The 13,135-nt window shown below is 41.2% G+C and overlaps 1 protein-coding gene across 1 annotated transcript; it reads left to right on the top strand.

Moving 5' to 3' along the window:
* The first annotated feature begins 350 nt into the window (after positions 1 to 350).
* Positions 351 to 12,043, top strand: LOC141765100 (high affinity choline transporter 1-like). Its single transcript, XM_074630969.1, has 5 exons — positions 351 to 431; positions 1,611 to 1,748; positions 2,617 to 2,770; positions 5,618 to 5,835; positions 6,017 to 12,043. Exons 1-5 carry the CDS (start codon positions 351 to 353, stop codon positions 6,119 to 6,121), a joined length of 696 nt encoding a protein of 231 aa, XP_074487070.1. The 3' UTR covers positions 6,122 to 12,043.
* The last annotated feature ends 1,092 nt before the right edge of the window (positions 12,044 to 13,135 follow it).

Here is a 13,135-nt window from a genome sequence, read left to right as displayed (position 1 = left end):
GTGCCCCTGGAAAGGGCCGTTGTGTTACCGTTGCTCAGTTGGGCCACCGTCAACGGAGGAGGATATCTCGGCGGGGGTGAAGGAGGCACTGGAGCTGTAGCATGTAGTGACGCAGTGGCAGCAGCGGCTGCAGCGGCTGCAGTGCACTTCTTCTAGGAGCGAGCATCTCACTATCTGTGATGCTGCGACTGAGGAGCAGCTTTGCTCCAGAAGTGTGTTTATTCCCCCTCTCCGCTCCCTTGGCTGCTTCATGCAGATGAGCTGTTGCGCTCTGGAGGAGTGAACAACAACCCATTGGGGGATATGAAACCATCCAGCACCTCCTGTCTGATTTGGGGGGAAGCTGCAACATGTGGGGCCAGATGTTACGCTGCATCATCGTCTGCCATGCCATAATTCTGGTCAAAGCCACCATAGAAGCCGTGGTGAGGGTCAGGACAGCTGTCATAGCCTTCCCAATGCCCGTGGCTAGCTCCAGGGATAGAGACCATTGGTACTGTTGCATTGTGGTCGGATTTAATTCTTTTCTTTATAAAAACAAGATTTGATTTTGAAAAAAATCTTTATCAAAAAGGAGTCTTCTTAATCAAGGTCAATATTATAAGCAAGTTAAGAAGCTCATCCTGTATGCACAACTTGCTAACACAAATTAAGAACCTCCTGAAAGGACATGCTTTGTGAGCGCACAAAACAGAATTTCAAAAACAGAGAGAGGTTCCCACAGACAATGTATATGGAATGGTAAATGGACTTGGACTTATATAGTCTTCCAACCACTCAAAGCGCTTTACACTACATGTCAGTATTCACCCATTCACACACACATTCATACACTGATGGCAGAGGCTACTAAGGTGCCAACTTTGCCCATCAGGATTTAATCTAAATACTCATTCACACACCGATGGCTATGCCTCCGGGAGCAATTTGGGGTTAAGTGTCTTGCTCAAGGACACACCGACATGTGACCCAGAGCAGCCGGGGATCGAACCACCGACCTTCCGATTGGTGGACAACCTGCTCTACCCTCTGAGCCACAGCCGCCCTATATGCTGTATATAGGGACCACAAAAGGATGGAAGGGGCAGCTGCTAAAATCTTTCCTAGGGTACCAAAATGGTCAGGGCCAGCTGTCTTAATCTCAATTAAAAGGTTCATTGCACTTTTAAAGGGTGTACTTATTTTAATTTTTATTATTAAGCTATTGTATTATCATTATATCAGTGACATAAAATGGTCTTAAAATGGTCTTAGTGGCTATGCACACTGTGGAGGTATATGAAAATGTTATATCGTACGGGAAATTAAAATCCCCAGCACTACCACAACCCAGTTAATCCAGCAGTGGGCAGTATGGTAGATATTGCACATTAGGGGACTTCATCTTCAAAAAACTTCTCAAGTCAATCCTGCAAAAAAGTTCTTTAATACAGAGTTCACACCTTTTGAATGGAAGGAGGGGAAAAAACACAGAAATTTATGACATCCCAAACCATCTATGCAAAGCAGCATTGTTAGGTTTGTTGTGTAAACACAATGGATTGAATGAAAGGTCATATTAGTTTTTTAACATCTGACAAATTACTGACTTGTTGTGCCAAGGTCTTCAGTGTGTCCCCTTCCTGTTGCTCAACCCCACATCTAGAAACATTGCCCAGACTGCTTTCAACCACACGTTCCAAGAACCCTGGGTCGGCACTCTGGAGCAGGACAAAGTCTGGAAGTGGATTGATGACTTCTTAATGATTGTAAGATAATTTATCAGTATCATACTGTCCTGCTTGCATCCATAAGCTCAGAGCACAGCTACATGTCAGTGGGACAGACAAACCATAACCAATGTCGTACTTAAAGCTAGGGTTGGTAATTTTGAGAAACTAGCAAGAGTAAGTTAGATTTTTAAAATGATCCAAACAAAAAACCCAGCCCAGTGTTGCCAACTCTTTTCTGATGAAAGTAGCTAGCAGCACTAGCTCCAACAGTCGTCAAATCTAGCAAGAAAGTCTGCAACACTGACAGTCCGTCCCACTGACAGGCCTCCCTCCAAAGCCAACTGCCCCAACATTTTCATTATGACCGTAAACAACAAAAATGGCTTTTGTTAGTACTCACAGCTGTCAAGCTAGCAGCATGTGTTGGTGTGTGCAGGCAGGCAGGTAGGTAGACAGGCAGGTAGAACGTCGGGCCGAATGAAATGATTGGACGGGCTTATTACAGTCCTGCGACAGCCAGAGATTCCAGATTTCTTTCTCTTTTCTGTCAGAGCATTTGATTTATTGATTACTGTCAGGATGTAATGAGAATTTCAACAAATATAACAAAAAAATGTTTTGAAGAAGATTACCAACCGTAGCTTTAAAAATCCTAAATTTGCAATGTCAAAAGAATGTAAATGAGAAACCTTCTTTATGTAATTTCGGTAGGAGATTAGAAAAAACCTGATCTCCCCAGCTAGATTTCTCCTGGAAAAAAAGACAATTATTTGACAATGCAGACATGCAATAATTGCAAATCAGCTTTTGAGCAGTATTAGAAATCTGCAAGGCCTTGTTTCTTCCTAATCTTTTCTTGTCCTCAACATGCATCTTTCTCCTCTCCCTGTGCTCTTTTTTCCAGGGTCTTGGTAGTCTTTCCTTTCAGTGCTTCCACCAGAGGACGCTGTCTGCCTCCTCTTCACGAGCAGCCCAGTTAACCTGCTATGCTGCTGCTTTTGTCATCACCATACTGGGAATCCCCCCTGCCTTGGTTGGGGCTGTCGCCGCCTCCACAGGTGGGAATTAGGTTAGAGATGACAGACCTTTAATACAGACACTTACATTGTTGCCAGGATCTATTTGTATTGTTTGACTAAATTAATGATTGTCAGTTATTTTGTTATATGACAGAGAAAACAGCTTTTCCTGGCTAGTTGCCTTCCTAAGCATAGATATGACCTTTGTAGTACATTAACAATAGTTAAGGTAACAAAGCGTAGTTTACATTTAGCAGTGCAGGTGCACTGACCTACACAAACACAGATTCATGGTGCTGAGGTATGCAGTACTACTGGAAACCCAACTAGACTCAAATGTTGGCGGTGCCAAAAGATGCAACCTATTTTGGGTCTCTCTTTGTTTGCGGAACGTCTGTATAATACTCATTACTTATGTCTTGTCAGGCCACAGACAATTTGCTGAGTGATAAACAGCTGCTTGTCACACCAGCAAGTCAAGTCCAGTCAAGTCAATTTTATTTGTATAGCCCAAACCTCTACACCAGATAGATAGAGCCAGAGCAATACGACCTCCTCTTCACCATGGAACCTAGAGAGAGGACCACATTTTTGTTTTTAATTCACGGTTGCTTGGTAATGAAAATGTATATTACCCATGCCAATAAGCCCCCTTGGACTGAAGTAATTTGTTAGAGAGGCTAAATCTCCTGGAGGACGGAGGTCCAGCAGATAGTAATACACTCATACTTTGGCCGCTTTCACAAGCCAACATTTAGTCCTTTTTAATGGAACCCTGGTGCGGTTTGTTTGCAGTAATTGTAGTCTGGTGCAGACCAAGAGAATGAGAGGTGGTCTTGGACCACCTCCAAGCAAACCAAAACGCAGAGGATTACGGGCTGCCTACGCAGGCATTTGTTGAGATGGACAAAAGTTAACATGAGTGGGAGAGGACTGACCTGGACTTCTGCAGAAGTTCAATGTTTGCTTGACACCTTGGCCAAGGACATCATAGAGAATATGCTAAATAAAGGCAAATCAAAATAGTGACATTTATAAAGTCATTCCAGATAGACTGGAGGAGAAGGGATTCATGCGTAGAGTAATGAACTATGGCTTGTGAAACCACCCTTAGATCCTTTTGTCCTGGAACACATTTAGCCTATTGCTACTTCCTAAATTGTCATCTATTACAAATTATGGTTTAACACAAAACAAATTCAAGTGTTTTTTGAATGTTGAATAGAAAAGGTTTTCCATCCTATTGATTTAAAAGGTTTATCATATTGGGACAATATAAAAGCTAATAGAACTATTTTGTTGTGTCAATGGTTGATTAGTATGACTTTGAGTGCTTCCGTTGAGCAAAATGTTCAGGTACTTGAGACCTGGTTAATCAAGGGTTTTTTCTTGACAAACTGCAGGTGCTGTGTCTTCAGGTTCAGGTGAGGCAGGTGTTTGTGACTTGATTGTTAGTTAGGTAGCTTTTTTGCATATTAGTAAAATTTAAAATTATATATAAACTCTAATGCACATCTGCAATTTGTGCTGAATACAGTATAAGATTATATTTTTATAATAGATACCTATAGTTGACCTTCTATTTATTGCCACCAGTTTATACATGAATTTTGAAGTTTTTGGTTGATTTTTGCAGCCTGTGGCTGAAGTATTAAAGGGGACCTATTATGCTTTTGTGATTTTTCCCTTTCCTTTAGTGTGTTATATAGTACAGTATTTTGTGCATGTAAAACGACTCCAAAGTTACAAAACCCAGAGTCCACGCCAAAGGGAGTTACTCTCCCCCACAGAAACACTGCTCCTGAAATGCCTCACTTGAGGTCCTGCCTTTTCTTCCCTAACGTGGTGATGTCACCAAGTAACACATTTGCATAATACCTGCCTAGCAGCTAGTTTGGCTCGCCCTCAAACAAAGCTAGTTCGAGGGGAGCTGAAGCCGAGTCCAAGAAGTTAGGTTCAGCTGACCAATTACAACAGTGGGCAAACTGACCAATCAGAGCAGACTAGGCTTTTGAGGAGGGCGGGGCAGGAGCTCAAACAGAGCGTTTCAAACAGAGCGTGAAAAGAGGTGCTGCATCACAGCCGGCATGAGAAACGTAAAGCGTTTTTTTTTTACTTTAAATCTTGTAACCATGTTCTAGTAAAAACCCCAAATACAAGTATGCACCTGAAAATAATCAAAATAGGTGCTCTTTAAGCTGCTGTAAAACAGAATACACATGATTCTCTCTCACCTGTTTTCAGTGAAAAAGCTCTGATAAACCCAAAGTTAGCGACTAGCTGGTGAACATTTAGCATTTAGTAGGTAAAGAAATGGACGGCGGCGCATGTAGATGCAACAGCCGGTCAAGCTCCCATGAATTCGTGACATTTTTTTATTTTTTTCAATTTGTTTTCTTTTTGTCTTTATTACTGGAGCACGTATGGCATTTGGCAGGGATACACTCATCAATGTTGGAAAAGGAACCATGGGGATTGGATAAAGTGCACCGTCCATGGCATCTTCTGACCACCCAGCAAAACATCCACCCAGCCTTGAATCCTTTAATTTCCCTCAGGAATTTCAATTAGGTGGCCAAAGACACAACTCCAAATTAATGCTAATGTTGCTGGATGTGTAAAAATGAAACTATTTGCTAACACGTTTGCTATAACAACTTTATAAGGTCATAGTATGTCACTGATGTGTATACATGTTGTTCCAACTTCCCGAACGAACAAAAAAGCCATTAATGCAGCTTTAAAAATACACAAATGTAATATAAAACCTTCGATAGCAAAAGATTTCAATTACAGAATAGAGCCTAGGTTCCTATGAGTGCTGTATGGATCTTGTATTCTGAGGACTTTTTACAAGTATTTATTATTATTATTTATTTTGTCCAGACTGGAACCTGACGCTGTACGGTTCTCCATCTCCATATGTACGTGGTGAGCATAGTTTGGTCCTGCCCCTGACCCTACAATACCTCACTCCGTCTTACGTCTCAGTCATTGGAATCGGAGCTGTGGCCGCTGCTGTCATGTCATCCACAGACTCTGCCCTGTTGTCTGCAACTTCTGTTTTCTCTTCAAACATCTACAAGAACATCCTGCGTAAACAGGTGGGTACAAGATGTTGATGGTGGCTCAGTGGCACAATGTGTCTCTTGAGATGAGGGTTAGGATGCACATTTGTTGCAAATTTAAGAAGTACAAACAAATCAAATCCAAATCAATCCATTTTGGAAAGCACAGGTATGTGAATGAATAATGAAGCATCTCTGTATAACTCCATGTTTGTAGGCATCAGACAATGAAATGCAATGGGTGATTCGGGTCTCAGTTGTCGTGATGGGTGTGGTTGGGACATCCATAACATTCTACAGCAAGAGCACCCTGATCCTCTGAATTCTCGGAGCAGACATCGCCTACACCCTTACATTCCCCCATCTGGTCTCCGTGCTCTTCTTTAAAGTGACGAATGGTTACGGTGCCGCTGTGGGTTATATCGTAGGGCTGACTGTCAGAATTTTGTTGGGGGAGAACGTTTTAGGTCTTCCTGTTATTCTTCATCTTCCCGGTTGCATATTGGAAGATGGCGTCTACATCCAAAAGTCCCCTATCAGGACCGTCTCCATGCTCTGCACTTTGGTAACTGTCTTAGTTTTTTCATTTCTGGCTTTGTTCATGTTCAATCACGGCCTGTTGCCTGAGAGGTGGGACATTTTCAAAGTAAAACGTAATGTTACTGTGTCAACTGCGGATCCCGTCACACAGCATCTCAAAGAAGAAGCTGGGAGTGATACTGAGTGTGACGAGAACAGACATGGAGTTGCTTTACAGCCAGTGTTGCAGACTCAGGATCGTGACCGGTTGTCTTCCCTTTTGAAAAGTTGATGACCTGAATTTTATTATGATCCTGATAAGTGTGTATATTTAGAGAAATTGCAAGTTAAAGTTACCTTTATTTTAAGCTGTTAATTGCTAATCGGTGCTGATGAGGTACCCTGCTGTTCAAAAGTCTGGAATTACCTATTTTATTGATGTTTTTTTTTTTTCAGTCAATATTAACATAGATAGAAACTGTATAATTCAGACACCAAATGTATTATTTACACGTTACATGCCCCAAAAGAATACCAATTTAATGATTAACCTTATTAATTGAGCCTACTTCTCACTTGATTTATTACCTCAGTAAACATTGTGAACATGAGTTTATGGTCTCAATAACTAGTTTTAAGTCTTCTTCAATTCAACATGATGTTCATTTCGTAAATGATTGTCCCATTTAGAGTCAGGTAGACCATAAAGCAGGGGATGCTTTAGGGCGTGGTTACCTTGTGATTGACAGGTTGGCATAGCAACATGCCGTTGTCCGGTCTGGAAATTGTCTTAGAACTTTAACCCTTTCACAGTGTGTTTTTAGTTGTAGTTGTTTTGGTGGCATAAAATGGCATTTTCAGTGTTCGGACGGCTCCACCCTTTTGATGTCCAAAAACCAAGATGGCGACGGCCAAAATGCTGAACTCAAGTTCCTCAAAACCGTAGTGCACAAACCAATGGGTGACATCACAGTGACTATATACACTTCTTATATAAACTCAGAAAAAAAAGTTCGGATACTTGTGTTTGGTAGATTATTTCTCTGTTGTTACAATGCTAATGGTCATTGTATTTTACATGGTTGGAAAGCCTGTTTATTTACCTTCACAATGATGTCCAACTTGTAAGGATCATACATTTGTGGGATGAGCAGCACAGCTGATTATGTGGGTAGCGCCCAAGAAAAATTTGCCGAAATGCTCTGCCAATGGTAAACAGTGTATTCTCCTGTTGGTGTTGACTCTTGTTTTGAGTTGTTTGGTGGATTGGATGATTGAACTCTCTATCAGTAACAAGGAACAAACAAGAAATATTGGCAATTTGACACTTTATTCATTTAATACACCGTCAGGAGCCTCAGTAGCGGTGGAAGATCCATACGCAGCCACAACAGCCTGGCACCTCCTCCTCATGCTGGTCACCAACCATCCCACAGCAATGTGTGACCAGGTTGGTGACCAGCATGAGGAGGAGGTGCCAGGCTGTTGTGGATTCGTATGGACAAAAATTCCATAATAACCTTTCAGCATATTGTAATTCAAGTGTTCTGAGAGAAAACTAGACTTCTGCTCCTCCTCATGGCTCTGTTTTCAGGCTTTAGAACATCTAGCCCGAGACGGGAGACTTTGACCAATCACAGGACATTTCAGAGAGAGAGCGTTCCTATTGGCTGTTCATTCAACGGAGGCAGCTGTCAATCACTCGTGAACTCCAATCAAACGGTCAAACTAGGCAGCGCTGATTAAATATTAATCAATATTCTGTTACTGTAATGCCTATTTTTCTCCTCTGATGTTGTCAGAATCATCTTGTAGTGTACTGTTTAGCTGTAAAACGACAAAGTTTGCCCGGGCTGGTGGGCGGTCCTTGGTATTTCCTCAACTGATCCCAACATGGCAACAGTCTCCAAGTAAGGAAATTAAATATTAGTTCGCATAATTTGGTTGAAATTAATATCTTTTTTTGCTCTCTTAGAGATCCATCCATTACTATAAAGCGTATGTCATGCAAGAGAGCTGTGAAACAGCTGTGCCAATTACAGTTAAACGTGATACGACAGCTCAGCAAAGGGAAAGTTTTAGCTCATATCTCGAAGGTTCAATATGTCACGACATGAACACACATCACCACAGATCTGCACCCAAAAAGGGGAGTATGATTTTCCATCTGATAGTGACCGATAAATAAACAATAAGGAAATTGATTTGGTGAGACTGTTTATATGACTCGGACCAATGCTATTTTAGCAATAATACTAATGTATCTCACCTCGTAGGCCTACATGGTCACATAATTTATTAATTCATTTTAGCATACACAAAAGCGTTTGCACTGCAATGTGTTTCAAGGATAAAACATGAGACGCTACTTTTGCTAATAAGAAAATGTGAAAGTCTGCTCCGGCTAGTGGGCGGTGCTTGGTATTTCCTCAACTGATCTCAACATGGCTGTCGAGTCACAAACTTTCTCATTTTACAGCTAAACAGTACACTACAAGATGTTTCTGAGAACATTTTATGCTAGGCATTACAAAATATTGATTAATATTTGATCGGCGATGCCTAGTTTGACAGTTTGTGAGTGATTGACAGCTGCTCAGAGACGGCAAGGCTCCAGCTCGGCTCTGATTGGTTGTTTTCCTCCGGTCTGTGAAGTCTTGCAGATGCCATTAGGAGGACCGGAGGACACAGAGGCAGATGATTTTTTTCAGATTACCTGTCTCATACACTACTGTCAGGATATAGTGACCGTTTTGTTAGAATAACTTTTTAAAATCATATTTAAGACCTTGGTGCTTTTAGATATTTCTTGAATAATCCCATTCTGTCCAATTTGCCAGTTTCATCAGGGCATTTGATATTTGACTACCTCGGTCTCTCAAGGAATGATAATCAGTTTGACAATCAGTTCAATAAGTTTGAAAATATTCTTGTTCACACAAGTTTTAATTTCTATGTGTTGTCTTTTGCCTTTGTTTATTGTGTCTGTATTTAGTTGTTCTAGTTAAGTTAGTTACACATGTGCATACAATTAAGGTGGATTTGTCATGTGTTTGTATTAGCACATTTTTTAGCACCAACTGTCTGTTTTGAGTATTATTATGACTATACAGTAATAATAGAGAGGGCATTTACCCTGTGTCCTATACAGACACTGATACTCTGCTTGCTGTTATGTAATACTTTTCTTAGTCCCCAACAAATCTGGCCAGTGAGCTAAATTTGCTCTTACATTAGTGTAACATAATATTTGAAGGGCAGATCATCTTCTGCAGCTGGCCTTGTGCTACAGTTGGCCTTCTGATTTTTTAACAGGGCAGATTCATTCTGCAAAAAAACCCAGCATATAGATTATGGCTGTGTAAATGCAGTAGTAATCACTTCAGGGATTCCCCATTGGCTTAGCTGAATACGCAGAATATGTTATCTAAGCTGCAAAGAGGCTAGCTGATTTAATGACATGTCTAGAGTTGACCTTTTGTCAGCATGAGGTTGTCACCATATGCTTTTGAACAGATGGATGGCATTGTATAGGGCCTAAAAAGGCCGCTGAGTAAAGAAATGGGTCAAGCTATTTTAGAACAGGAAGTTAATAGGCCTGCACCATTCAAATTTAGACAAGAATCCCTGACATACATATTTCTTTGTGATGACACTGGTGTCATGAAGATGCCAACACCAACCATGTTACCAGGGCTGTGACCCAAGGTTCAGAAACAAAAATAGTTCTCAAAGAAAGTGACAACTAACCCTATGATGGAGGCATACTGTATTTACAGCCACTAAAGACAGACATTTAACATTTGAGATGTACAACAAGATATTCATGGACAACCTTATACCCAGTTAGTGTTATGTCATAACCAACTCACAGAAGCAATTCATCCCATACCCTGACAGTCAAAATGGTCTACTTTCTAATGCCTTAAAAACTCAATAAAATCTAACAAAATCAAACTCGTTATGGCACAGGATGTAGAGAAGAGTCATCACTCTGTTGGGGTTGTCTGAACAAAAACATGCAGTTGTACAGTTGTGTTACACAGGGTTCCTATGCAGCATGGAAAAATATGGAATTTGATTTAAGTCATTTCCAGGTATGCATAAGTACGGAACAAGATAAAAGAGAGAATGGAAAAATATTTGTGTTTCAAGACTAGGGCTATCACAATATCAGATTTTCACTAAACGATTATCATTGCTAGAATAATTCAACGGTTATAAATGAGACCCCACATGTTTATCCATGTCTTTGCCTGACCCAGTTCCTGTTCCTGACCAGCCAGGGTCTGAAGCGGTCTACAGTAAAACCTGGTTCCTGTTTTACTGTTGGAACATGTTGCTGTTACCCAGTCATATGTGTTTATTCCTCAGCCTTTACTGAGCCTCAGCCCGACTCCGCTTCTATCGTCCCTCTGGTTGCTCCAGTCAGTCCGTCTTTATTTGCAGCCTGAGCCCCGGGTCTGTAACACACTCCCTGTGGCCAGCATTCTGCCTGTCTTCCAGTTCTACCGTGTGTGTTTGCATGATCTAACCTGCCCGCCTGCTGACAGCTGCTGAAAGACCTTATCCTTGTAAACTGCCTTTTAACTCTATCTGCTCTGTACTGGTGTCTGCGTTGGAACCAAATTTCCAATGTGAGCTACCTGGTTAGTTGACAAGTTAAATGAGCATTATATATCCAGCTTGGACTTAGGCCCATCCTAAGAAATGCATTTCAATGAGGCCCAGTCGATATAATTGAACCTGATTATTGATTAAAACAACAAACTAAAAAGACCAAAAACAAATACAGTAACTAAGGGGTTAAAAAAAACCTAAAGAAATGTGCACTGACAAGGATTTGTCAGAACCAATTTAAGAAAAGCTTTTTCTGTTTGAAACTGTCATAAGCTGAGTTTTGTTGAAGCAAATGATAGTTACATTTATCTTCTTTTTGATATTTTAACCATTTGTTGTTGTTTATCATTTGATCATTTGTAACCATATAATCTTTTGATCATTTACAACTGTATTTCATTTCATTATGTTCATTCACCATTTGAAAATTCTCGTCTTGAGTTACTTTAAAAGTGATTCATTATATTTTTGTGTGATTTCTATGATGTGGAAGAAAAGGGAATGAGGCGTCTTGCCTCTGAAAACAAAACGGTTCTTAGAAAAGATTTTCCATTAATCATTTTTACTAGATGTGATTTTATATTAAAAAAACCAAGCTTAGAAGAAGATGGCGCCGTAGAGAGAGGGCGACATACCGGGAGCTCCGTAACTGTTTTGGTTATTTTAGTTTTCTTTAAGGTTAGTTTTGTATTCTTAGGCCAGTTTTAGGTCATTTTGTTAAGTTTTTCTAGTTCTAGGTTTCTTGATAGTTTCAGGCTCTCTAGCACCATGTGAACGTCAGCCAAGCTTACACTAATGCTGCTGTCCCTCACGACTGGAATGGACGACAGCGACAACAACAACAACAACAAAGCCCCCAGGGTCACTTACAACAGAGAGACACCTCTGAACATCAGAAAGACGAGCACTCACCACAGCCCTGACCTCCTCACTCCGGATTCAACACTCTTTACCGAACTGAGGAGGACAGACAGGCGAGTCGGGGTCCAACCATGGTCTGGGTCCCAACAGAGAAGGAGAGGCAGGCGAGCGTAACGGGGGTGGGGGGGTCTCTTCTTCTGTTTACTTCCTCTATAAACAGTTGCTGCGGTGGCAGCCAACAGTCTCTGCGTTGTGTTTGATTGTAGACCAATGGCTGACGGTTAACGTTTCACTTCAACGAACCACAGACAGCTCCGATGTCGATTCAACATATTTATTTGCATACAAGCACTTCGGGACACACGTTCACCTGGGAGATACAAGCCCGGTCTGACTCGTTCCCCCAGTGATGAGCTTTTATAGCTCCATCGTTACCATGGATACTGTAGTATTAAATTCTAAATATAAAATAACTGCATAAAAATATGAACATAGCACAAATATGTACACCTGACGATTATCAAGTAAAGGTAAAATTACTAAAATTATTAATAGCAACAAGAGTAATTCAATTCAATACAATAAAATTCAATTCAATACAATTCAATTCAATTCAATTCAATTCAATTCAATTCAATTCAATTTATTTTTGTATAGCGTCAAATCACAACAGAAGTTATCTCAAGACGCTTTATATATAGAGCAGGTCTATGACTGTACACCATAGTTTAGAGACCAAACAAGATCCACCAAGCGCGCTGTGGCCAGGAAAAACTCCCCGATTACTGGGAAGAAACCTGGAGCAGAACCGGGCTCAGGGTGGGCGGCCATCTGAGAGAGAGAGAGAGAGAGAGAGAGAGAGAGAGAGAGAGAGAGAGAGAGAGAGAGAGAGAGAGAGAGAGAGAGAGAGGGAAGCAGTCACAATAATAGCCCAGCAGCTGTAATAACTAATTCAAGTAGGACTAACAACAAAAAAACAATAGTAGTGGATGTAAAAGAGGAAATTGGGAATTGATGTCATTGGGTCGTCCTCAGACGGGTTTTCAAGCGGAGCTTCCAGCTGTCTCAGTCCACCATACATCTGGCTAGCTCGCCAGCACTGTCCAGCATCTCTCCTCAGTACGTCCATGTGTGTTGGTGTGGGACGTCCCTGTGATCGATGCCTGGCGTTGGTTCCCGCAGCATCAGCATGCTTGCTGGGAGTTCTTGATGTCTTTGGCAGTGACCGAGAAGTGTCATTCTCCAGGCTGCCACTTTGTCACTAAGTGTTGGTAGTCCCTCGTTAGCCTTGGTAGTCCCTCGTAAAGACGGAATTAATTAATGATGGTAGCAGTTG

This window comes from Sebastes fasciatus, chromosome 3 (assembly GCF_043250625.1).
Source record: "Sebastes fasciatus isolate fSebFas1 chromosome 3, fSebFas1.pri, whole genome shotgun sequence".
Taxonomy (NCBI): domain Eukaryota; kingdom Metazoa; phylum Chordata; class Actinopteri; order Perciformes; family Sebastidae; genus Sebastes; species Sebastes fasciatus.
This window is presented reverse-complemented; position numbering and strand designations above follow the sequence as displayed.